General features: G+C 36.6%; 1 protein-coding gene across 1 annotated transcript in view; it reads left to right on the top strand.

The window, feature by feature from the left end:
* The window catches only part of TBCK (TBC1 domain containing kinase), an 88,479-nt gene that overhangs the window by 14,957 nt on the left and 46,059 nt on the right, over nucleotides 1-27,463 (top strand). Inside the window, exons 5-21 of the mRNA XM_054632835.2 lie at nucleotides 6,666-6,780; nucleotides 8,282-8,355; nucleotides 9,350-9,491; nucleotides 10,031-10,091; nucleotides 11,359-11,420; nucleotides 12,169-12,230; nucleotides 12,596-12,744; nucleotides 13,685-13,823; nucleotides 15,312-15,411; nucleotides 17,303-17,352; nucleotides 17,692-17,821; nucleotides 18,630-18,728; nucleotides 19,845-19,907; nucleotides 20,748-20,874; nucleotides 21,436-21,486; nucleotides 22,201-22,284; nucleotides 24,498-24,583. Coding sequence (XP_054488810.2) covers nucleotides 6,666-6,780; nucleotides 8,282-8,355; nucleotides 9,350-9,491; nucleotides 10,031-10,091; nucleotides 11,359-11,420; nucleotides 12,169-12,230; nucleotides 12,596-12,744; nucleotides 13,685-13,823; nucleotides 15,312-15,411; nucleotides 17,303-17,352; nucleotides 17,692-17,821; nucleotides 18,630-18,728; nucleotides 19,845-19,907; nucleotides 20,748-20,874; nucleotides 21,436-21,486; nucleotides 22,201-22,284; nucleotides 24,498-24,583 — 1,594 coding nt within the window. The remainder of the gene's footprint in view (nucleotides 1-6,665; nucleotides 6,781-8,281; nucleotides 8,356-9,349; nucleotides 9,492-10,030; nucleotides 10,092-11,358; nucleotides 11,421-12,168; nucleotides 12,231-12,595; nucleotides 12,745-13,684; nucleotides 13,824-15,311; nucleotides 15,412-17,302; nucleotides 17,353-17,691; nucleotides 17,822-18,629; nucleotides 18,729-19,844; nucleotides 19,908-20,747; nucleotides 20,875-21,435; nucleotides 21,487-22,200; nucleotides 22,285-24,497; nucleotides 24,584-27,463) is intronic.

A 27,463-nucleotide genomic window follows, 5' to 3' on the forward strand; every position in this document is an offset into this window, starting at 1 on the left:
CTTTCTTGAGGTCAACATAGTGATTGTCTCAGCTGGGATTATACCCAAACTTTATCCTTTGCTGAACCATTTGGCCACACCACTTCTAACCAGTCTATCCACATTGTTGGCAGTAATGGAACTAACTGCAAATGTCATTTTCTTTGTTTTATAGTTTTGCTTGTATTGAAATATTGTCACTTTTATGAGTTCAGAAACATTACATCTGTTCACAACCTGGTTCCCTTTCACTTTGAACAGACGCAATTTTTTGTGATGAATCTCCTTCCTGGATTCCAAATGTGTATTAGTTTCACAAGTTCAGGGATGGTGATTGATGACATTGCTGGTTTGTGTTGCTCTGGTGTGCTTCCTCAGGGCAGACCCTGTCTGACACTCTGCTTTGGGAGAGGAACCCATGTTTTCACTCCTGTCTATCACTGCTAAAAGCTTCTTAAGACTCCTGCTTGTTGAGGTTCTCTTCCTTTAGAGTGTACTTTTTACAGGAATGTGACAATGTTAGAACAAGGTGCACAGATTTAATAAAGGACTTATTTAAGCCTGCATTGCAGTGTATGTACTTGTGAACTGTAAGTCTGAGGAAAGAGAAACTCAGAAACATGGTATCATCAGCAAACCAGGACATGGTTCCAGTTTTTGTTATCGATTTCCTCTTTCCTTAAATTGCCACTGCACTGAATAAACATGACTTAGTGCTAATCCACATACACATCTCCAGTACCTACAAAATTACAGGACTCTGTGCAGTTAAGTAGATGAGGAGGAGGCTTGCCTTCTGATACCAGTCCTGCTTTCAGGTTCTGGTAGGGCCTCTGTTCACTTCACTTGATGAAACATTCTTATTCAAAATATCTATTAAGTACTGAATGTACTTTCCAGGCACAGCTTTCTTCCTTCTAAAGACTGGATTGGAAGCTCTGTGTTGACTGATAAAAAAGCATAAAAGGAAATTATAAATTTATGGCCAGCATAAATTACAGCTGGCCATAACCAGTTAAAAATACCACACATATATTTGAAACAGCCAGAATTTTTTCTCCTTTCCTCAAGATTTTGCTCCTGCCTTCATTTTGCTCCAGCCTGCTATTTTTGCTCCTGTCCTGCTGTACAGGTACATAAATGTGATGGGTTGACACTGGCCAGATGCCAGTGCACCTATGAGAGGTAGTGGGACTGATGCCCATATTCTTCACCAAAAATTAATTATTGCAAAACCACCACAATTACTATGTACTGATTATCTACACTGTAATAAGCTGCCTCTGCATCAAAAGGGGAGGTGATGTAGTCTAGAAGGTAGGACAGGGCACAGTAAGAAGGCAGGAAGCTCTTTTGAGATACCCAATTACTCTTTTCATATTAAACTATTTTACTGTAGCACTGAAAAAAGATGGAGAAGATGTATTTCCAATTAACGCATAAATGCACTTCTCTTAAAGATAATGGAATGAATTTGTGTGTGGATTGGCATTGATTTTCCTTTAAACTGGAGGGAAAGAAACTTGTGTGAACCTGTAACTTCCATGATATTGACATGAATGCTGGAAATTCATCTCTTCATTGTTTCTTTTCTCATGTTGGAATTCTTTCAGTCAGACAGTTTAATAAGTCAAGCCTCCTGACCCCACCCATCTCTGATCTCCAACTGTGTGATCTGCAGTCCTCTTGTTCTTCAGTATTCAATATGTCATGCATGAAGCAGTTTTTATTTTCCCTTCAGCAGTCTGTGGTGTGTGCAGCAACTACCATGCTGCTGGCTGTCAAATGCATTTTTCCACAATTGCTTTTCCTGCTCCAGAGTTGAGCAATGATAAAACAGCAAGGAGATTTTACCCACAGAATTCTTGATGGCTGTGGAATGCCACAGGATCTAGTAGATGATATTACCAGACGTGATGCTTAGGAGGCAAACTTTTCTTTCACCCAGAAGAAATCTTGGATTAGAGGAAGCTGGAAGCCAGGAAAATATCAAAGAAAATTTCATATGTGCGTGCTCTGTATTCCCTTTCTCCTAGGCATCTGCCTGCCTTTTTGTTTTTTTTGGAGAAAGTATAGCAGTCTGAAATAATTTTTGGTCTGAGCTAATAGGACTATTTTTAGGATTTGGAAGACCAGTTATTTTGTCTAAAATGGAAATAATTAGTTGCAATAAATTGTTTGTTCCTAGAGTAGCCTATCTTGGAGTCCAGTTCCCACTTCTACAAGCAGCTGCATTACCACTCCCATTAATCACAAGCTATAAGTTTAAAAATAGCCACTTAAACTGAATAATATATAGGTAATATTGTTGGGGTTATTTTAGCAGGAATTCAGCATACCACATTTTTGTCATAAAGCTTTTGGTTTCTAAACAAAGCAATTCTTTTGTTTGTTCTTGTGTTTATGTTGATGTATGGCTTGGGCAGTTCTGCTCAGTTGTTTTTTCCCAGGTACTGCTGGGTCTCTACTGGCTGAGTATGCTCACTCTTCGCTCTCCAATCCTCTGATTGTTTTCAGGGCTTATTGTCTTCCCTTGGTTCCTGATAATCCATCTTTCTCACTTTCTCTGCTAAAATCTGATCCTTTTGAAAAAGGTAACACTCTGGGTATGCCAACTTCTTCTAGTACTTTCCCTTTCACCCTGGCCCAGAAGCTGTTTTTGTTTGGATCAGAGAGTGTAGTGGGTGTACTAAGAACCTTTTCTTCCCCTCCCAACCTGTCTGAATCCAAAAAGTGACAACAGTCTCCTAAGCAATCAGATGATTTCATCAGTGGGTTTGCAGAACCACAAGAGATTGAAACTCTACTAAACCATCTGTTTCCTGACAGGTTAGGTTTATTATTCCTGAATAAACTTCCAGAAAATGTTTTTGTGTCCTTAACAGTAGGAATTCAATAGACTGGAGATCAGGCTGGCTGTTAAGTGGAAAAGTTCATATTTTTTGTGAAGGCACAATGCAGCCACCTGTGTACTATTACAGTGTGGAAATTAGTCATTTGTCTGGTATAGCTTTTGGTCTGACAAGTTCTGGAGGTAATAAAACAATCCTCCTTTTTGTGGGTTTTTAAGTTGACTTCCCTTCTCTCTCCACCCACAAATGCCATGCACATGCCTCTCTTAACCATGCTGGGTTTTGTACTGGTGGCTGAACTTGCTCATATCAACTTGTAGGGATCTTTTTTTCCTTGTCCTACTTACAGGATGGATCTGAGAGGGCAATACAGTTCTGTTTAGTGCTTCCTTTCTATGCATTCAAGTTATGTGCCCCAAAGCTAGTATTGGTTTTAATCCTTACAGTCTTTTAATTCATGATTTCTAATATGAAGGAACACAAAATGACCTCTTTTCATGGCTGGTTCTTCTCCAAACCAAGAAAACCATTAAATTTAACCAGCTTGATTTTATACCTGTGTGCAATCCTTTCTGTTGAAGAGAACCCCTGTTCAGAGGCCTAGCTAACTAGACTACAGCTGAATAGATTTTTCGGTATCCAGACTGAGTATTAAAATGCAGACAGCTTCTTGAACATGTGTTCCTTTTGCAAAGAAATTTCTGTTTCTTTTCTTGCTGGTGGAGAGGAAAATAGCCTTAAAACAAGTCTTTTTGGAAGAGCTAGGCAGCTCCAGTGCATCTCACACTTTTGCTTTTACTTGCTGCATCCTAGAGTATTGCCTTAAGCAGGAGAGTGATTTGTTTTACTGTAATATGAAGTCACAACCACAATCATCAGCTGCTGAGATGAAGAGGCTGCTCCATGCCACACAGATGCCATTATGGCCCTTCTAAGGTGCATGGTGTGATTGGTGTCAAACCTGCCACACTTATATTTGGCCACTTCATCTCCTGTGTTGTTTCTAGTGCTTTTTCTGTTGGGTTTTTTTTTCTCCACCTCCTGCTAAAGGAGGGTGCTGATACCTCTGCAGATCAAGAGGCCCAGTAGTTAATCAGGGCTACATTTATTGTAGTTCAGCAGTAACTAGTCCATTGAAAAACAGACTGGCAGCTAATTGGCAAAAAAGTTTCTGAATCTGCTCAGAGCTTCCTACCAACACTGGATTTTTCTAAGTTTCCTCCTCATTTTCTTTTTCTGTTTACAGGAGCTTTTAAAAAGTCAAGTTACACTGCAGCCTGGAAGTGGCTTTTGAATGTACCTTCTGCATTTGCTGAAGGCTGATGCAATGCTTGCAGTGCTCACAGTGGCTGTAGAAACTGGGACAGAGCTGAGACCCACTGAGGCAAGGGACAGCCTTTGTAGTGATCTCCAGCGAGGCTGGGGACATCTGCTGAACTTGGCCTTGGGGAATTTAAAGGAGACAAATCTCTTGGCCTTAATAAGGGCAGTAAGTGTAGTTGTTGGGCCCTTTGGAGTTAAATGCAAATCTCATGGGTTGTAACCACACAGTGCATTTTCCCTAATAAATAAGAGCTACACAAGCTGCAGCAGCACAGTGCAGAGCTTGGTATACAGAATTCTCTCTCTGCTGAAGGACCAATGGGAGGTACTTGGCTCAACACTTCTGCCCAGCAGGATGGCATCAAGAGTGCAAAAGCACTGAGCATTGAAAGCACATTGAAAAATAGTTACCACTTCTGTGTTCCTGATCATTGTGATGGCATGAAGGGTTTATCTTAAAAAGCAAAGAATCCCAAAGCAGTATTTTCATGTATTTGCTTGAGTTCTGGGGTGTTTTGTAAATGAATTGCAAGAGAACATGGAGAATAAATGGGTGGCTGAGGCCCCCTGGTGCCAGCAGAGCACACTGCCTGCCTTCAGCAAACAGCCACCAGATTTCACTTTTATTAATAATTCTGCTTTTTTTTTTCTAATATTCTATATTTACTTTTACTTTTTTAACACAGAGAAACAATGTTTAGGCTAGAATACCTCATGATGTACTAATTATTTACATGCAATTGTTTCCTTAGTGGAAACATAAATACTCCATCATTTATTTTTTGTGTCTTGTTTTGCAAAACTTAGCAGAACATGAGAGAGGGGATTCTGTTTGCCACCATTATAACTAGTACTTGCATTGAAGGCAAAAAAATATACAAGAAAGCTGAAGACTTGTAAGGGAATTTTTTTTACCGCATTCATAATTCTGCCCAAGAATGACTGAGAGGAAAGGTACACAGCTAATAGAGTCTGATGCTGTGGTGTATTTAACTTGTGGGTGGGAGGGGCTAGGGAGGGAGGAGCTAGATTATTGCAGGGTTTTGTTTTGGTTTTGTGGTTATTAGCCATGAGGTTTTGATCAAATTGCAAAGACCTCGAGAATCACTTTCAAATACTATGACCTAAGATACAGCAGTAGGGACATATGTTAGAATAGATACCATTTGTGCTTAAAACTTACCTTAAAAGTATATATTCACAAAGATTGTGAATTAGTACAGAGCTCTTCTAAGAAAAAGGGGAGGATTTGGAGAATAGCTACATGCAGGGTAACTTAGTCATGGCTTTTTTCAGTATTTCTGTGTTGCACTGGTTCCAGAATTTGTTGTAATGTGGCTTTTGTCAATATCTAGCTATTTAGGCTTGTAAAACAAATTTTTGTCACTCCATCAGGTATGAATAGCAACTGATGAAGTTGAATAAATAAATTAATTTTGGTGTTTCATCAGATAGTTGGCTTGTCACAGTCATCAGTCTGAAATAAATACTCCTCCTCACTTTGCTGTTGCACAAGTTTTTAGCGAGCAAGAGAAGTTGGTGAATACCCTCCAGAATGCTGTTGTATGTTATGCTTTAACAAGGAATTAAAAGAAAAGAGAATTGGAATGTAAAGTTATGTCTTTATAAGTAAATATGCTTTGATTTCTGGATGTTGTGTAAACCAGTGCCTGCAGAGGGAAAGTTATCAAAAAGTCCTGAAATGGCTGAGATGGAGTGGACAGAATGAGAAGAGTAGAAAGTTAAATGGAATCTCTCTAGGTGACATGAGATCTGTGCCTTTTGTTCTTATTTAGAGTGCACTTTGGAAACCTGTTATGGTGATCTGCACAAATTCCTGATCAGTTATTCACAGAAACTCCTCTTTAAGGCTGTCAGTCTATGGGGGAAATGGTAACTTTTGTCAAAATACATAGTTATGGCAAAATGTTTTGCATGGCAAGCTTTGGTGTTTCTCAAAGGTGGTAAGGTTGTTACTCCCAAGGCTGTAAAACAAAATGCGCTGAAATGCAGATTTCTGCCTTTTTTTCTTTTCTTGTTTAAGATTTTGAGATGATTGAAGACTATAGGTACAATCTAGTTAGGCCTTTCTGCATCTTCTGAATAAACTCTAGTCACTATCTGAGTTTTGAAAATATTTTGTTCATGTGAATTTTTTTATGAATATCAGTAGGAGACTTAAGAAGAACAAATAAAAATAGGGGAGGGTTGGGATTTTTATTTCCTGATTAGGTGAGTTTCTGTTGAAGAGAGTATTTTACACTTTGTTGGCATCTTCTACACTCCTAAGGACCAGTTCAGGATGAAGAAACATAGTTGTGGGATTTTGAGGAGATGTGTGTATAGCACTGCACATACCCCACCATATTCAATGCTGATCCCTGAAACTGTTCTGGAATTGTAAATGTCTCGCTTTTGTTTGGAATAGCTGTGGAGGACTACATTTTAACAGATTAAAAAGGAAAGCATTCACTATAACATGTTGTTGGTTTGTTTGTTTGTTTATTTCAGTTCTTCAAGGATCTTATGCATAGCATATGAGGTTTTGGAAGGTTTGCAATATATGAACAAGCATGGAATGGTCCACCGAGCACTCTCCCCTTGCAATATTCTTTTGGACCGAAAGGTACAGCTACAGGAATAAATCTCTGGGTTTGTTTGCTGCTAACAAGTGCTCTGCTGTGTCATAGATGGAGACTGGACAGTCACAATCCTTTCACTGGGGAAAAAAATTGCAGATCTGGAAAGTTGTTTTGTTTATTTTTTTTTAACTACAGTCTCCCCCCATTTCCTAAGTTTCAAATGTATTGCCAAATTTATTTTTCTATTCTATCTCAAACCCCACTCTTTCTCCCTTCACAAAGTGATAATCTAAGTCTATTTGTCATCAGTGATTACTTAAAAGGCCTTCCTAGCTATTTGAATAGAAGAAATAGAAGAATACTTCTTATGGTTAATTAGCTGTCACTAATATTTCTTGTGTTCCATGATAATATGATACTTGCCTTTTAAGATACCAAGATATTTTTTTGTTCATGCTAAATTATTCAAATTTAAGTATCTGTCAGTTCTGTCCACAGACTATTGAGCTGGCAAGAGGAAGACAATTTCTGGTCATAAAAGCTGAGAGAAATTAATAGCTGCTGTTGTCCTCAGAGCAGTTTCTTCATAGAACCAACAGCTAAAGAGTTTGAACTATCTGCATAACTCCTCTATCAATCCTTTTTTACTCAGTTTTGCTAGAATAACTAGATCCTCCCCTTGGAAAGCAAAGAAAGGAGAGAACAAAAATAAGCAACACCAAAAATAAGGAATACATATATTTTTATATGCTTGTAAACAAATGAAAATCATAATAATGCTCTAACAGGCAAAGGTAGTCTAGGATTTTAGGAGTATCTTAAAATCAATAAAAGAACAGAAGATGGCTGTGAGACAAGAAACTTCTAAGCACTTCCCTGCCCTTTGAAAGCTTCCTGATGTAGCCTTCTCTGTTGCACCATCTGGAGGCTGGCTGAGTGTAATTCAATATTCAGCAGAAATAAGGCCTCAGTTTAATTTCTATGCCTAATTTTTTGTTGTTTTGGTGTTAGCTTTCTGTCTTCACAAATAAAAAGAAATTACCTGGAAAAACTGTTTAAAAAACATATTGATACTGTTAAGGAGAGCAAGATGGGAATTAATTGATGGGACATCTGCAGGAGGAAGGCTGGGTAAATGGAAGAGTTGTGGGAATATTGGTCATGTTTTTGGGAGTACTAGGAGTCAAACAGGATTTTGAACAGTTTTGAAACAGAAAAAATGTTCAATGGAGTATTTAAGCCTTTTTAATTTACTGAAAATAATATTGTAACTTAAAAAGTTTTGATGTGTTCCAAACAAAGTGATTTGCTCAATGCTCTTGAGAAGTAAAAGCATTACAAATAAACACCTCTTTAATTTGACGTGCACTTCTGCATAAGAGATGAGCAGAAATGTATGAAGGTGTTTTTTATAGGTTTCTGTCCTCTGACAGCTAATACAGTTTGAAATTATTTTTAAATTTTGTTTTTAACTTTTTAAATTTAACACAGATTCTTCCAGTGTTGGATTCTGCTGCTCTTGATAATTTATTTTTCCCTTTGCAGGGACACGTGAAGTTGGCTAAATTTGGGCTCTACCACATGACTGCTCAGGGTGTTGATGTTGATTTTCCTATAGGGTAAGGATTTAGCTACACAATAAAGATAAATCAGAGACTTAATTTTTCACGAAATAAATTATGTTTAGATCACCCCTTATACAGAAGCTTCTGATAATATCACTAAAGAGGTTGTCATCTGGCTAGGTGAGATGAATGAAAAATAGAGAATGGGTACCATGCCAGCATGTTAGCCTTACTCTGTAATTCCCTTTATTCAGTCAGTCTTTATTCCCTACAGTTGGCTTCAGATACTAATACTTCACTATGACTTGGATTCCTAATTTTAAATTTAGGAAAGTGAACAAGCAGTGCTTCGCTGTTGCCCACCAATGTAAGGTTTCTTTATAATTTTATTATTTATTTATGATGTCTCTTTGTAATTTTATGATTTATTTTCAAGTGATCATACTGTATTAAAAATGACTGCTTTGTTGCAGAGGGGTTTTTGTCACTTTTTGGTTTGTTAAGGTGTCATGTTGTTTCCAAATTAAATACTGAGCTGATGTTTCCTTTCAAAACATGATTGCATACTTTTTAGGTATTATACTGAAGTGTTGACAAAAATAAAAGTGATAATATTACTTTAAAATCATCTGGTAGAAGGTAATATATGTCCTTAACACTTTTTGTTACCTTTTTTACAAATTCAGAAGCTATTTGATGGGAACACACTATCAGTGGAAACCTACTGCCACCATGCCAAAGTATGAGGCTAGGACACATTTATTTAATATCCTAATGCTGAAACTCAATCTCTGTTTTCCCTAAGATATGTAAATATACCACTTTGAAAGCTGAGGTTTACTTTGACAAAACAACAGAGCTAGTGATTGGGATTTGACCTTTTCTGTAGTAAACACTACACTGGAATGAAGCTGCAATGTTTAGATTTTGACTGAATAAAATAGACAGTATTCCAGTTTGTCAGAATGCCAAATTACTCTGATTGTGTAATGGGAAGTCACACTTTTTGGACAGAAGGATAGTATCTAATGTTGCTGCATCTTTCTAGGTATCCATCATATCTGGCACCTGAAGTAATTGCACAGGGAATAGGCAAACCCAGTGATCACACCCAGTGTGAGAAGCCTCTGCCTTCCGGCCCTAAATCAGATCTGTGGTCTCTTGGGATAATATTATTTGAGCTGTGTGTGGTATGTAAAAGAATAATTCTCTTTAATTTCTCTGGGGGAATAATTCTCTTGAAATTCTCTGGGGGAATAGTTTAATTAACTTGACTGCTCTTGAATATGGGGTTAATGACACCCTGCCCATCACCCAAGCCCAAATATCAGGATATGCTAGCATTCCTACCTGGACAGTACTGGTTTTTGAAGGAATAAGATGTATTTTGGTATGTAGAATGCTTGGTATATCTGCTAACCATGAAGGATAGTTACCTGTGGAGCCACAAGAATTTGACTGCAAGGCAGTTCCATTTAAGAGAAGTTATCAATGGTACATTTTTGCTATATCATGATGTGAAACTGTGTCTGCCATAGCTGGGGTAAATAAGGTTTTTTGCTCTTAGATATAGTTTTGATGTGTCTAAAATTCATATGTAGAAGCTTATTTCACTGGTTTTGTATAAAGATGGGATATAATGTTATCTAAATATTTTAATGTAGTAGTAGTAGTCAAATTCAATTGTAGTAGTCAAATTCAATTGTAATTTGACTTTGTTGTTTTGTAGGGGAGAAAATTATTTCAGAGTTTGGAGATAGCAGAAAGACTGAAGTTTATACTTACGTTAGGTAAGTAGCACAAAATCAATTTTTCAAAATTCCAAGCAGCTCTATGATTAGAGCTTTATAGACTAATAAGCTTATGATGCTCAGACCTAAAGCACTTTACCTTTGTCATCTTTCATTTACAGATTTAAATAGGCATTTGTAGTGTGTTGCTTCTCTAGGGAAAGTATGGAGCTGGATGCCAGGGAAAAAACTTGGGAAAAGCTGGGAGTATATTAGAGTAAGGACAAACTGTTAAAGAAAAATTTAAGACAAGAAAACATCCTCAAGAATGATGGTTGTTTCCATGGTTATTTGTTGGTTTGTGTTGCAGGAGGTCTCTGAAATGAGTTAGGAATTGATGACACTGAAGGAAACTGTCCCCTACAGTGCCTGTGTAGTAATGGCCAAGCAGGGAGAAGCAGGACTCAAATAGGAAGACAGAAATAAAGAGAGATGAGAAGTGTTTTAGTGAATTGAGTCTTTTGTCTCTGGTTTCACCTTCAAACTATAAGACATCACCGCACAAGTGGAGTTTTGCCTTAATGTAGATGAGTCAGGAAGTGGGACTATCCTCGCAGATTTTAAAACTTGATTTTTGGTGGTGTTTCTATATAAACCATGGGAAGAGGAAAGGCATGAGTTTGCAATTTGAAGCCTTAACAGTAAGTTATCATTATCCAGAGCAAACAGCAATACTGTTAAAATTAATTGCTCTCAGGAGAAATATCTTTTTCATTCAGCAGCTAGTGCTTGAGTGCTGCAATTCTGACTGTTTTGGGGATTTGGTAACAAGGCTTCCTAAGGCATCTCCATACACTTCAGTCTGAATTCAAGTTGTTGGTTTATCCACTGAAAAGCATTCATGTCCTGACTTGGGAACTATTTGTTCAATAAAGTAGTGACAAAAAGTTCTAAAATTCTGCTAGTATTATCTGCAAGGAGCAACAGAGGCAAAAATTACTTCAAATTTCATGTAGGTACCCCTAAGTTGTTCCAAGGGTTTATTTTAATTTATTTATTTATAAGTTGAAAGACTGTTTTACTTTATTTGGCAGAGACTGACACTCTGGATTAGATGTGCTACTTAACTTCCCTAGGCTTCTGTCTGCATAGGTTATAATAATTTTCATTTCTGATTTTCATAATTCACTTTCAAGTGATGTGGCAGCATCAGTAAAAAGCCAAACTTAAGTGCTTTTTATTTGAGTGGACATTTATCTGATATTCTTTTTAATTGGTATCACTCTATTAATAATTAACTTTTTCTTGTTCTGTTTGTTTTCCAAAGGCTGTGTAGATGATATTGTAACTGTATTGGCTGAAGAACACGGTTGCCTTGATATTATTAAGGTTTGTGAAACTTATTTGTTCTTCCATGCTGTCTTACCCAGAATATTTTATTATTGCTGCATAGTATTTTGCATATTTATTTTTAATTCATTTGGTCAATTACTGTATTGCAGTATGATGAAAAATTTTGAAGTCATAACTACATATCTAAGATCCTTTCAAATAGCCAGCACTTGTAGTATTCTTTCTTAAAATTGCTGTCAGTCTCAGTAAATGTTAATGCTCTCTGAGTAGTTTAATAAGCTATAAATTTTCTTTAAAGTTTTGGTGATAAAGCATTTTTCTTCCAGAAATTGTGTCCTCCAGCTGGTCCACTTTACAGATTCTGATAGTGAAGGTTTATATAGTTCCAACTTTTCCTTACCCACGAAAATGATTACTGAGTCTTAGGGTCTGTGTATTTTGGGACATTATATGGAAGAGTTCTGATTGTTAGCAGAAGGAAGTGGCCAGGAACTGCATTGTTTCCAGCAGGGTACAGAATATCTAAATTAAAAAATAAGTAAAAGGCTGCATACATTGCACATTTTTCAGATTTTTTCCCCTAAATGAAATGTAGGATTGGGAGGTGAGAAGAATTGCTTCCCCAGAATTTTGGTCTCACACGGCCAACCTCATGTGCGTAGGTGTGAAATTTTATTGCCCTCAAAGGAATATCCTGTATGTTAAAAGCTAAGTATGAGCCAAGTGACTTGCTGAATTAAGATAGTAATAAACAGACCTCCTCCATATTTTTCTTATGTTCCAGGACCTTTCTGAAAATATCACAGCTCTGCTGAAGAAATGCCTTACGTTCCAGCCTTCTAAGAGGCAAGTGTTCAGTCCAAGGGCCTGGTGAACTCTGTGGGTTCCTGTGAAATCAGAAGAACTGTTGCTGAACCTTTCTTTGGAATACTGACATTTGGGCTCCCTATAAGAAATTCTCAGTTTTGTGCTTTTCAGCGATTAAAAGAGAAGAATTAGAGGTCTGAATTTGGGCTGTAGACAGACTAGTTTGTTGTGCTGCATGAATTGGAAAATGTTCATAGATATTTTTTGCTATTAAGATTTCTGAAACCCAATATAATTAGCAATAACTTGCTAAAATATTCATTACTGGGGACCTTTGTTGCCAAAATGCTACATTTTTGGGAGCACTTTGCTCTAATTGTTTTATCCTCTTCTCTTAATTTAAGGCCAACTCCAGAGGAATTGCTACATGACAGTTTGTTCAGTGAAGTATCCCCACTATATCCTCCCTTCCACAAACCTGCTGGTCTGTTCTCATCTTCTCCAAGGTGTGCCAATTTAACACTGCCTGAAGACATAAGTCAATTATGTAAAGGTAAAAGCAGGTAGTGGGATAAATGTCATTGGAGGGGGAAGGAAAATAAAGTGTTGCTGCATTTTCTCTCCAACAAATTATTGACAGACACTAGATGTTAAATGTTACAGCACTAGATTAATGCAATGACTTGTTTAATGGAAGGAGACATGGACAAACATGTTTTCAGGGATATTTGCAAGCCAAAGGAGTCAAATCTTAATTTTTAATGTTTCAAATTCAGGGGAAAAAATAACATTAGTATTCAAGCCTATGTTGCAAAAGCAGTATTGTCTTTTGCCTTCAGAATTTGGACACATGTATGTAGAAGGTCATTTTTTTCTGCTAATGATAATTGAATTTTTTTAGATTGTAACATAAAATGATTTTTGAAAGTACTGGAAAGCAAAGTCTTTATGAAAGAGGTCACATTCTGGACTAAAAGATTAAAGTTCAAAGTTATAAACCACAGTATGTTGAAAATGTTATGGCTCTTAAATCCTGATTAGTTTTTTTCTTATGTACTTGGAGATGTTTAGAAAATCAATCTAGACAAAGACTTTTTGCCTTGTTAGAATGAGTGTTGTATGTGAAGGGGAGAGAGGTTATAACTACACAGTCAGAATCACTTGTTTCTTATTATTAGTCTTAGTGGTATGGAAAAAACACTGTTTTGTTTTGTTTAAAAACACACAGGAAACAAAAGTCCACACTCAATTTATTTATGTGAGGAGTTCATGGCAAACTGCAGAAATATCTGCTTTTTTAATGACTGCTTTCCTTAAGTCTCCTTAAAGAGCACTTGCAAAGGAAAGATCACTTTTCCTCTAACTTCACATAAAGGTTATGCTCTTTCAAGCAGAATTATTTTTTTTTTTCAGCAGTATGTGTTTAGAGTGTAGAAAGAACCACAAACTACCTAAAAGGCTGTAATTTATTTTTGTGTCATTTCTCCCAACAGATGAAGATAATGATTACCTAGCAGAAAGATCAGTTGAAGAGGTTTATTATCTCTGGTGTTTGGCTGGAGGAGACTTGGAAAAAGAACTTGTCAACAAGGAAATAATTCGATCAAAGCCACCTGTCTGCACACTTCCCAAGTAAGGGTGGAAAAGCACTTTAAAGGGATGGATGGATGGATGGATGGATGGATGGATGGATGGATGGATGGATGGATGGATGGATGGATGGATGGATGGATGGATGGATGGATGGATGGATGGAAAACACTAGTGATTGTGAGAGAGCATACTTAGTTTAACTAAGACCTGTACATGTGAAAACACTGAAAATGGCATTCTTGAACAGAAGGAAATTGTCAGTTCCTCTCTTATCCAGTTTAAGGCATTATTTGAATGCCTTATATCTATTGTACCTTGTACCTATTGCTTTCTGAAATTTGAGAAGATGCTGGTGAAGTGGAAAATACTGTAATGGGAGTCCCTAAATTTTGCACACTTTTCAATAGTATAAAGTTCTACCAATAATGTCTCACTGTGCTTAGGAGGATATTTGTAATCTAATTTAATAGGTTATGTAGCAAATTCTCACATTCTGAATTCCCTTTCAGAGAACACCAGTACTGAATGGAGAAACCAACTATCAGATTAGCTAGTTACTTTTTTTCCAAGATGCTTTGTTTTATTATTTAGAATTCTGCAACAGCATTTTAGTGATTGCTACTTTTATCTTACTGCTGCACATGTTGCAATTTTATGTAGAACATTATGATGTTTTAATCCTATGATCTGATCCTAATAGCATAATTAGGTGCCCATATATATTAATTTACTGCTTCTGTGTATAAAAACCAGATGAAGTGTGTGTACAGCCAAAATGCAGTATCTTTTAAAAGAAAAATAGTGGAAATAGATTTAAGTGTTATTTTGGTATCAAAATTAGTGTGAGATTTTTGAGGTGTTGCTTATTTCTTTGCCCATAGGTGAATACAGATGCTTTTCAATTTTGAGGGACAAATATTTTCCACCATACTGTCTATCTTGAAGATGAGGAGTTAATTTCAAAAATGCAATCTATCTCTTAAGTGACACTGAGAATGCTAGGTTAAATTATGAAAATCCAGTTTCATGTGGCCTACTTTTAAAATATCATAATAATGGAAAGTTTCTGTACACTCTATCTTGGATACATTTGTATCCTTAGATGGACTGCAACAGAAAAGGTCAGGCTTTCACTTGGGGTTTTTTGTCATGATGGGAACTGTCTTTCATATGATAATAATGTTTTATTTTTGCTTTTCACAATAAATGACAGATCTGTTCTGTGTGAGAACAAGGAATAAAAGGGGTTATTAATCCCATATCTCATAACTCTTTCTTTATGTGCAAAGCAAAGTTACAGAAAACCTGAAATGTGCCGTTTTACAGAAGAAGCTGTCTGAATAAATTAAGTTTATTGTATTTTCCCTTGATAGCAGGTTTCATGCCATGCAGAGTCAATACAGTATACTTCTAAGACCTAATACTTTGTTTTAAAGAGGAAACTTCTTGATGTAAGAGATTTTTTTCCTAGCTCAAGTCCTGTGTTATAAAGTGACGTGATTTTTTTTGTTGTTCTCATTTTTGAAGCTTTTTATTAGAAGATGGTGAGAGCTTTGGGCAAGGGCGAGATAGAAGTTCCCTCCTAGATGACACAACTGTGACTTTGTCTCTGTGCCAGCTCCGAAATGTAAGAGTGATACTGTGCATTCATTATTTTCTTCTCTGCAGTAACATTTGTTTAAAGGGAATATGTGACAGCAGCTCCTACTGCTGTTTCTGCCAACGGAAGTGTCACTGATTCCAAGAGAACACTTCTTAGTGTCCAAGTCAGATTCTGGTTTGTGCAGTTAAATTGCTTTGCCTGCAAAAGCTTAGTAAATTTTATTTGTCTTCTGTCCTTCCCTTTCCTTTTTCTGTTACCTGCTTTGTTCCAGTGTAATGCAAATTGTTCTGTACCACTTGGTATTCTCCACAATTGCTACAAACTATTTGCTCGGGGAATGTCTTCTGTATGCATTAATTACTGTCTGTCAATGGCTCACATTATCCAAAAGTAAACCAATTCATTTCAGTTTCAGCTCCTCTAAAGTTTTATACTTAGCATTGGATACCAATTTTCTGCTAGTTGATTATTAATTTTTGGAAAACATGGCATGAAATGGCTAGTTCAAAAGATCTCTTCAAAGCATTTTGCAAAAATGCTGTAATGCAGTTCTCTTCCATCTTCATTGGGAAAATCAGTACATGATAACTCATGATTTGGCTTGGTGTAATGATCAGTTACAAGATTTATTGTATCTATCACTGAAATGTTTTAATTGTTAACTTGTCTTTGCTCATGTAGAGCTTTATTGCTGTCAAATTGGGAAACTATGCTGCACTGTTTGCAGCTTGCTTTTTATAGTAGCAAATTCAATTCTGTCAGTTTTTTTCTTTGAAAAACCCTTTTCATAATACAGGGGTTAGGACAAAAAAGAAGGTGACTCCTGACTGCCACCTTAATATTGGAGGTAGTGTGTCAAACACTGTGTAAACACATTTCTTCAGTAGAACTTTGCACTGCTTCACACAAATGCATCAAGGCAGACCAAAGAACTTGGTTATTTTTGTCAGTAGATCAAGTGGGGCTTGCGAGGCAGGAGGGAGGTTAAAAATATGCAACATCTATTTTAAACATAATACACACTGCAGCTTCTGCTGTTGTTCTCACTAGAGGGCAGTTTTTAAAGGCTTCTTTTAAATGTTTTTATCTGAAATTTTGGATATTGCTGTCTACTTCTATAAGTGCAGCAGGAAATAATTACATACTGAAGTTTCATTTTGTGGAAGATGCAAGACTGAACCTTGCAATGTTGGTTGAAGTAAGTTTTTGAACTTGTGCAATTTTTCAGACACCTTTATAGAGCAGACCATGATGCTTATAATCAAAAGAGGAGCAGTACTGAGTGAATGGAGAGTGAACTCTTCTGTCAGCCCCAAGAGGAACAGGCTGTGTGCCATGTGCCTGCAATGTTAAGGGCTGAACTGCAAGACAGAGCACTGCAGGGAACATGGCATTAAACATTAATCATGCACCATAAGATGTCTGAAAACTTCAGTCAAAAATCCAGCCCATGTTTGTCTGTCACCTTTGCTGAGTGTATTTCCTGAAAAGAATTCAAGTTTGCATAACTCCTGACCTGATAAGAACCATATAAGCAAGTAGTGCAGTTGCTTTGCAGCTACTTGGATAGGAAGACCATGAAGAAAAATGAGAAAACAAAGAGGAACTATGTAATACTACTGATCTATTAATCCATGGTGCCTATAAACTATTTTTTGTGGGGCAATAGGTTTATGGATATCTTTAGGCAGGAGGACTTCCATCAACTCCAAAAGCCTGTATTAGCAAAAGGTTTTATTCTTGAAGGCTGAATGCTTCATTGCCAGCAAAGGACTGAGCTAATGTTTAGGTCTCAAGGCAAGTTACTGAATTTGACAAATGAATTGCTGTTTAATAGTTTTTGTATTCCACTAAGATTTCCACTTGAATTCTGAGCAGCATTCTGATAACAAATTATTTTTCTTTCTCCTTTCAGAGACTGAAGGATGTTGGTGGAGAAGCATTTTATCCACTGCTTGAGGATGAGTAAGTATTTGTGCAAATTGGTACATCTGTAACACACTGAATTTTGAGTTATTAGTTTTATTTTTGTGGCACACTGCACAGCTAGACATAACTGCCTCCCAAAAGCAAAACTAACATGTCTTTGTTAGGCTCTGAAAGCCAAGAGCTGATAAACATGCACTTCAGACCCTGATACCAAACTGAGGATCTTAGCCTCTATCTTGGAAATCAATTGTTTGTGTTGAATATTCAAAATTACTCGTTTATTCTTGTTTCTGACTAAGAAATGCTTCATGCAGTACTAATTATTTTCAGTGATTGTGTTTTCTTGCTGTTCATTGTTACCCTTTTTTTTTCCAGCCAGCCAGCTTTACCTCATTCCAACAGTAGCAACGAGCTCTCTGCAGCTGCTACCCTTCCTCTGATCATCCGGGAGAGGGACACAGAGTACCAGCTAAACAGAATTGTCCTGTTTGACAGGCTGTTGAAGGTATGGAGGCCTTGTGATGCCAGATAATTGGATTTGGTCTGTTAATTGGAAGATTTTGAAAGACCAAGTAATTGTAAAAGGAAGCAGAGGTACAAGAGACCACAGTAGGAGAAAGGGAAGAAAAAAACCCTTCAGAAGTGTAAGAAGATTGAAAATAAAAATAGAACAAATTCTTCGCAGTACTGGTGAATATAAACATAGATTTTAAAGTAGCCACATGGAAATAGAGCTGCTGCTAATACTGGTTATTTACTGATGAAAATAATTTTACATCCTTTATTTTATAACAGATTAAACTATTATAGGTATAAATATGCCTGTAACATTTCTGCATTACCAAGCTGTAAAGTATTTGAAGACATGGCAGTGCCATGTTATAAATGTGAGATTTATACAGGGTAAAGGAATAGCAGCCCCCAATTTACATATATGCAGAGATTATTCTCGTTTAAGAATGAGAGAGCTGATGCACATTATCAGGCATAAACTAGAAATGTTTAATAAAACCAAGGTGGATACATATTATGAAAAGAAAGATATAATGAAGAAAAAAATTGATAGTACAAATTTGGATTAGTAGATCTATCCAGTATATACCAAAGCACATGAATGCATTTATGAGAAAGAGCAGACATTTTAACTTCAAACAGTAGTCCTTCATTCAAGCCTTCTAGTTAGGGATTAAATTCATTTTTTGTGTAACTTGTATTCACTGTTTTCATTTGGGGAAAGACTGTTTCTGTTTTGAAATTTGAATTGTTTCAGTTACATGATAACTTTTTTTTTGGTTAATCTCTTCTCTTTGAAGGCCTACCCATACAAGAAAAACCAAATTTGGAAAGAAGCCAGGATTGACATTCCTCCCCTTCTGAGAGGCATAACTTGGGCTGCCTTGTTGGGTGTTGAGGTAAGGGTGTTTGGAGAAGTTCCAGTCCTGACTGGTGATGGAGTGCATTAGGAATGGGGTCAAGGAAGCTGGAATGGGTTTAAAGATCTGGCAGGTAGGTTGCTGGAATTTCAAACAAAATGAGTCATGAAATCGTGCAAATAAAGATGATGTTCTGACAAACTTGCTTCTTTTCTGTAAGGTTATTTGATTTCAGAAAGCATATGTGAACTTGACTGCCTTTAATTTTGATTCTTATTTTCAGTGGAAAATAGTACCCTGACATTTGGTAGTTAACTGGGGTTTTTTGTTTTGATTTTTAATATTTTGACAAATATTGGCAATCCTCCTGCTCCAGTCAGCAGAAAAACACACATGAAATGTGTTTTTCTCACCTACCAATCAATACACTTCCCTAATACACTTCCCCAATACACTTCTTTGTTATATATTCAATCAATACACTTCCCAGAAAGAATGGAGAATAAATCAATCAAATACAGTCCTCTGGGACAATGGAATGTCCCAGAAAAGAGGGCTTCTCACAGAGTTGCTGGACTACCCAGCTTTTGGATTTACCTTGCTTGCAATCCTGCAGCAGCAGATCATAAAGATTCTTAGAGATAACACATCCTAGGTTATTCAGGAGATTTAGCTTAGGATATGGTCTTTTGAGTAACATATAATCAACAAAAAAGCTGGAAAGATGAAGAAAAACCACTGGTCAGGCTTGTAGCCTGAGTCTTAGGAAATGAGTCAATTCTCATGCTTCAGCAACTTGCCATCTGTACACTATGGGTGTTTTCCTGTCCCATAACATTAAAATGGACTTGTTAATAGAATAGAGAGCACCTCTTGACTTGAAAATGGGAAACTACAAAGTGCATAGCTTTCTACATAAACAACTGAAAATCACTGAAGATCATGCTGAGGAGATCTATAGGAAGGTCTGTATGTCTTGAGTTAGTAATGGAATAAAGATGGTTTTTTTGAACTTAAGCTGTCAGAATCTTCTGTTCTTCTGCTAACTAAAGTTCCTACAAAAACAGTCAACTTCTCATATCACCATGTACATTGTCATGTGCACTTATGTTGGCAAGGGCTTTCTAAATTCAAATATTCTTCTTCCACATTTAGGGTGCCATAGAAGCAAAATATGATGCCATTGATAAAGACACACCGATTCCTACAGACAGACAAGTAAGATTTACAGTCTTACCAAATATTGTCACTTAAAGATCCTTCCCACCCATCTCTTGCCTGTTACAGCACTTGTGGTGGATAACAACATTAGGGTTCCCCTTGCCCTCCAGCCTTACACTATAGGAAAAATCTCACAAACAGATCGGCACAATTACTTTCACTCAACTTACTACATGGGGAAGCTGAAATCCTTTTTTACTTTATAATCACTGTTTCTGTAGCAGCAGCAGTGTAGTGAACAGTATTAATGGTTTATTGTTAAAAATCCTGGGTTTACCAAATGCTTGTTGTGCCTGTTGGACCTTGTAGCAATAATGCTGGGGTCCTGTAATGTGAGCTATACTTCACAGAAATGGGGGTTTGAGCAATTTTGTTCTCCAAGAAGAGAATGTTCTCAAATGTTCTCTTACCAGACATAAAAAGACATTACAAACAACTGTTCCTTTCAGCTGGGTGAAGAAATATTTTCCATCCAATTGGTTGCAACATTGAGAACTCTGATTTGGTTACCTTTTAAAGCAAAGCAGTATTACCGCCTAAAATGAGTCCAGAAGTAAAATAATCCTGTAACTGTCATCTTTTTCTGCCTTTTTCAAGGGCTAGAACCCTTTAAAAAATAAAAGTGCAGAAAAGGAGGAAAAAAAATCTCTATTTTTAAACTTTGGTGTATTAGGTTCCCTGTCAGTTTTGGTTTTGAGAGTGATGGAGGAAGCAGATCATGTATAATGGTGGTCTGACCTACATATTTTGGCTGACTTCTACCTCTAGTGTTGCAAGATTGCTGTAGTGCTGCCCCACTCATCCCAATTTCTCTTTGTGTGCTTGGCTGTGGTGCAGATTGAAGTTGATATTCCTCGTTGCCATCAGTATGATGAACTGCTGTCATCACCAGAGGGTCATGCAAAGTTCAGACGTGTATTGAAGGCCTGGGTTGTTTCCCATCCTAATTTGGTGTACTGGCAAGGTGAGTTTGACTGGTTGGCAAGGGTGGATAATTGAATGGAAAGCTTTGATTGACTTAAAAGTACCTCCTGCTTTTCACCCCCACAATATAAGCCTTTTTTTGGATGCTTTCCTTTCTGTTTTCTTTGAAGAATGAATCTGTGCGTTATTGCAAATTTAAATCCTAGTAACTTATATTTAATTTTAAATAAGAAATTGCCCCACTCTGTTATATATTCAGTCTTCATAAGTTTCAGTCACTGTGTTTTAAAAAGAAAAGTCTGTTGCTTGCTATTAAGCTCCAAGATAATACTGCAAAAGTTACTGAGTTCTTGGAACAGTAATTGGCATTTCTTGGATGCCTTGGCAGAACAATCAATTTGGCATTATAGCTGAACAATTTGAAATCCTTGCTGTTTTCATGCATATATTTCACAATTGTTCTCACCATTACTTGTGAAGGCCTGATAATGCAGAATCAGTATCTAGTGTGCAAATTTTCATTAGAAATTAATGTCTTTATCTTGTGCATTAAAATAAATGAGCTCTTGGTGCTGTTTTTTCATGGCTCTTCTCTCTTTAGGTCTTGACTCTCTTTGTGCACCCTTTCTGTACTTGAATTTCAACAATGAAGGTGAGTACATTTTTCAGCAGTGAGCAAAGAAAAGCACAGTCTCTCATCTGTATCTACGTGCAGACAGATGTGTGAATCCACTTAGAGATGGAAAGTTTCTGTATCTACAAAGGAATTTTAAAGCTCTTGTTGCCACGGGTGAAAAGAAATGGAGTTTTGAAAACTGAATGTGGTGTACTGCTCTTCAAGCAGGGTTTCAAGTATTGTTTATTGCCAAGTGCAATAATGATATATTTTAAAAAGCACAAGTAATCTTAAGTAGAAAAAGGAAGAAATGCTGCTGTAGCACTTGTGCTTTTAAGTGAAGGTGTAGTTCAGCCTTGCTTAAGGTGAATGTATTAATTGGTAACCTAAGTGTTAAACTGTCAGACCAGCTTTGTTCAGAAAAATTTATGGTAGTTTTAAATGCCTGATTCAGATCAGCTTTAGATATCTGACCATTATCTTCTTAGAATGTGATTTGTTCATAACAGGTGTAGTCCAAGCTTTTATTGTCTTGTACTTGGCTTTCTTTATATAAGATCTCTGTGTGGGAAAAGTAGTTTCTTAGGACAATGACTCCTATTATACCTACTGTGCATGCAATCGTTTTTGTGTACAGATTGATTTAAGTATTTATGCTTATTATCTGGTTAATAATGAACTTTTTAAGGTGTAATTAAATTCTGCCTCTGTCATTGCATCTGTTTTTGTTTTTTTTTTAAATTCTTTCAGCTCTGGCATATGCCTGCATGTCTGCTTTTATTCCAAAGTATTTGTATAACTTCTTTCTGAAGGATAATTCTCATGTTATTCAAGGTAAGTCGGTCCCTTTATTTGGTGTAGTTCTAAGAGAAGTAAAATTGTTTCTGGATATGTAAATACACTTTTTCAAGGGGTTGCAAAATTGGGATGCAGTTAACATCATGTAACACTGCAAGAAAATTTTGAACAAAGTAAAGCAGTTAAGGATTCAGACAGGAGAAAAAATCAAGAAGTGCACACGCACAAAAGTGTTCTGTGTAATATCCAGGGTAAGAGTCAGTCCATCCTGGTAAATAGTGGTAAAAAGTGGTAAATAGTCTTTCTAGTGTTACATTGTAAAGGCTTATCCTTCAGTTAAGAGGAACTGCTGAACAATAGGGGAAAATGAGGAGGAACAGTACAAACTAGGGGTTCTTCAGAAAATGAAAGTTATGGTATTCAGGAAAATAGGGATTCAAGGGGAGTTTCTTATTGAGCAGATGATGTTATTCAGGAGGAGGAGTTGGAAAACCCTGAGGAATAATGTTCCATAGTTCAGCCTTCAACAAGTACATAGGTAACTTAGATGAATTAAAACAATAGCTAGGAATGGCTGTTCTAATTGAAAAGTAATTTTAAATTTCATGGAAACATGAAAAAGGAACTGTCTCCACCTAGAAAGTCGTCTTGGCACAGTCTGTGTTGGGAAGATAATTTGTCTTTCAGACAGTCTTTAAAAAACAAAAGAAGCTGTTTCAAAAGCCATTAGTAATCAAAAGAAACAGGTGGTAATTAATGTTTTTAATTGCAAGCAGTTATGAATGTTTATTGAATACTGAGTATCACCATGACTTGCTGTCCTTGTATTTCTTTTAAATAAATTCTTTTGTATATTTCTCATGAAACTTGTCAGCTTTAAAGTGTCTGTCATTTTTGTCTTCAAGGAAGGTAATTAAAAACTGATCAACAAAACTTTAAAAGCATTTACATATTGGATAATTGGGAGAGAGCTAATATAAGGAGAGAATGCCAGGGTTAGGAGAGTTTATGTACAGAAGACAATGGGTAAGAGGTGTTATGAACTGAATAAAAAAATAGGAAAATTTATTCCAGAAAATATGTTTGCATCCTTTTGTCTGTAAAGAAAGATTGCTTGCAGTAAAGATCTAAAGATGAAAAGAGTAAATATGTTCCTCTGAAGACAACTACTTTAGACTTCAAGATTAATAGCTTGGTAAAGACTTTTCTCAAGAGCTTATAGTGTTCCATAAAATAATGCTTTTGCTCTCTAGGGTTTCTGCATGTTATTCCTAAGGAGCTTTGCAAAAAATGTATCAGCTAAAGTTAGAAATACAGGTTGGTAGGGTTCTGTGAATCAAAGTAGTGTAGATATTCTTGAGTTCCTGTTCTGCATCTGGCATCATCAAAACTCAAGAAAGTTGGACCTTTCAGGGTTCTTTCAGTATTCTAATTAATCCTTTCTAGGGTTATATATTAAAACACAATGTATAAATAAAGGTATAAAGGAAGATGCTTTTTAAGATAGAGGAAAGGGTTAAGAATGTGTCATTTATCTACCCACTGCAATTTTAGCTGCTGTGTGTCCTCTGTGTAGATAGAAACTGTGTGGAGCATTGAGATGCCAGCACGTTCTGGAAACAGAGTTTGCATTCTCTGTCTGTTGCTCCCCTGTTCTTTAGCTGTCCACGCCCTAATTGCTCTGTTCTTGGGAACATGGAGGAAAAGGAATTACCATCTGTTACAAAATTGCAATTATTGCCTCTTCAGCTTTCTTCTAACAGAGTGTGTGACAGTGTGGACAAAACTGGGAGAGGGGCAGAGCAGAGAGAAATCTGTCCCTGTCCTGTGTTCTGCTGTCTGCTTCTCTTCCAATTAAAAGCAAGTGTTGTTTAGACAACTTAATGAAATTGTACCCATCAGCCTAATAGGCCAGGCTGAAGATGTAATAAATTTTATCTTTTATAGTGTGTATTTCTCCTTGCTGGTTACTAAACAGTCTTTAACTTTGCAGGTCAAGCATACATCACAATCTAAGTGTGTGCCAAGTTAAACCATTGTTAAAAATCCAAATTGAGAAGTACTAAAGAAGAAAAATTAAATATTTCTTCCTCTGTACTGAATGTAATGGTAACAAGCAGTACAGCAGTGGTATTCACTTGCTATTTTATTGTAGGTTTAAAATGAGTGGCTTTCCTACAGCTCTGTTGTGAGCTAGCAGCATGTGATGATTTGTGGTTTTGACAACAGTCTTGGATTTGTCATTTCAGAGTACCTGACAGTGTTTTCCCAGATGATTGCATTCCATGATCCAGAGCTGAGTAACCACCTCAATGAAATTGGGTTCATTCCTGATGTAAGTGCTAAGGATCCTTTTAAGTGTTATCCAGAGAAAATAAAAAATGGATAATGAGGGAAACTAGTATGAGATGCCTTTCCAAACTGCTTCAGTAGCACTTTGACAAAAGTGAAACTTCCATATTAATAGACCTTCCTGAATATGCTGATAAAATGGTAAAGTTTTGATTGTTATTTTACGTGCTTTAGTCCTTTCTGTTCTGATGGGATGGTAAACACAATAAAAATACTACTAGCCAGTTATTATAACTTAGATTCATTTTGAAACGTATCTACAGATCTATTTTTGAAATGTGGGTTAATATATAAAAAAATTAGTGTACTCATAAAGTGCTAATAGCAAAATTACTGCAGCTAATTGAATGCTGTTGATTAGCACAAATGACACATTATTTTGCAAATTATAGCAAAAGTCCATGATCATCAATCTTGTAGATATTTCAGACCTTGGAAAATGTTAAGCAGCCATTTTCTGGAGTGTGTCTCAAATGTGGGACAAGTGCATAACATAGACTCGAGCTTCCATTGGAAAAAAATCTCTTAGATGGAGGAAAATGAAAACTGAAAACACAGCCACAAAATAGTAGAGAGGATGGGCTTTGTTGGAAAAAGCAAAACCAGGCCTTCTTTAGAGCCTCACTTCTAGCTATCACTGTAAATAGTAAAGCTTTCCTCCTTTTTTTTAGAGAGGTGTGTATAGTAAAGAAAGCCAAAATAAAAATGTTTGTCTGCCTACAAATACTGATATTTCTGAAAAGTAGATTTAGGCAAAGCCATAGGGATAACGTTAATTAATGTAGTCTATATCATTCTGTATTTGGCATTTAGAAATTTGGTAATTACCAGTTGGTCATAAGAACAGATGATGATTGAGAGGTCAAAATGAAGAAGATAACTGAACTCAGGAGATGTTGATGTAGAAATGCAAATTTCATAAGTAAGAAATTTGTATGCATTGCTTCTATAAGCTATACAAAGTTTAGCTTATCAGAAAAGCCTCATGCTTATTAGGAAATACTTTTAGTTGGAGCAGCAAGATCAAGCCTCTGAAAGTCCTTTGTTTTACAAAGGATTAAAGAATTTGTGGGTGTTTGGGACTGGCAGATACTCTTTATCACTGTTTATTAATATTGTAATAGAAAAGACAGTGTATATTTTCATTTGTAGAGGAGGTTTTTAATCTAATAATATTGTTTGACTGATACAAATTTAGGAGATACAGTGGTTAAAATGAGCAGAAGACAAAGCCAGTGTATTGCCTTATAAACAGAGGAGTTTGAGAAAGCCACGTGTATTTCAAATGACACACATCTGAAGAGGACAGGTGGGAGGAAGATGAAAGGAAAGTGAGGAGGAGGAGGAGTATTCATCTATAGAAAGCCTAAATATTTGGGTAGATGAAGTGCAAGGGTTAACAGCAATATTTAACATTCCTGAGGGAGGATCAATTTTGCAACATCACTGTATAAATGCATTTGATGCTTATTTTTTAAAGGCTGCAGATGACCAAAACAATTCTCCTGTGTATTTAGTCCAGGATGCTAATTCCCACTAAGGAGTTAGAGATGTAATTTCCCTGACCACCTTACAGGTCCTTGTGTGGGCTACTAATCTACACTAGGGCTCTGTAGCAGCCCATCTTGGGTCTTACCTGTATGTCAGCAGCTCCTTGTGTCTGCCTATACAGTTATAATTCTCCACTGAAGATTTCCAAGGTACAAGTCAGATGGAATAGTTTGAAATCACATGTTTTGCTATATTTTAGTTTCTGTTGTGCTAGTCATTGGACCGTACATAGTCATACATGGGCCTTGTCTCTAAATCTGATAATCTATAGATGATTAGGTAATATAGTAAACAATTGCAAAAGAGGAATATTTTTTAAAACTCTTGCATTGAATAAAAATGCAGGTTCTAAAATTAACACTAACCTGTGAAGAGAGTTTATCCTTTCTGAATTATCTGTCAGGGTTTGGGGTTTTTTATTAAGTAAAAGTTGTTCTGCCTTTTAGATTAGTCAGAGAGGTGATTTTCTGTGACTGTAACAAGGCAGCATAGGATCCATCAAGGTGAAGGATATGCAGTGTAGTAATGAGATCTGAACCAGAGTTTTGTGCTTGAGTACTAATCCTATCAAAGTAAATCCTGATTAATCTTTCATCATTGAAAGGCAGGCTCTGCTGCAGGGAAGATTGGGTTCCTGGCACCCCCTTCTCATTTGCTTCAGGTCACGTAGCTCTCAGAATATTGAACACTGCTGAAGCTTGAGTCCTGGGGAATATTATTAGCTGATGTGGTGCCTGGATTAAGTACATTGCTGTGGCTATGTGATTTACATATAAATAGAGGGATAATACATACAGTGAATCTTACAGTGAATCTTTGCTCACTCTCCCAAAATCTATACTCTTCTCCACCCTGTATAATGCTGTATAACACATTACTTATTTTACTGACTAATTCTGACCCTAAACAGCAGACCATGTTAAAGAAGAAAATGAAGAAAAACAAAGCGTACAATGTTGCTAAAAGTGCAGCCATTGCCATAAATTACTCTAAAGCACTTTCAGCTGTGAATTATGGAAGGTAGACACAGTTGGTTTCTATCCACTAACATAGAAGGCAAACTGATTGCAGTTCCTTAAAATCATTGTGCTGAAGAGATACCTTAGCTTGGTTTTGGTGATATGCACGAGGTGTCAGTAATAGGGCTGCATCTTAAAAATCCTGCCCTTGAAGTATTTTCTCTGTTTGTTCTGTTACACAATTACCTGAAAATGAATTGCGGATATTTTTATCTTGTGAAGAAAGTGATCATTCTTCAAATTTTGTTTGTGTAGGTACATATAGGTGGGTAGAATCTTATATTAAAAATTTG

This window comes from Agelaius phoeniceus, chromosome 4, assembly GCF_051311805.1.
Source record: "Agelaius phoeniceus isolate bAgePho1 chromosome 4, bAgePho1.hap1, whole genome shotgun sequence".
NCBI classification, from domain to species: Eukaryota; Metazoa; Chordata; class Aves; order Passeriformes; family Icteridae; genus Agelaius; species Agelaius phoeniceus.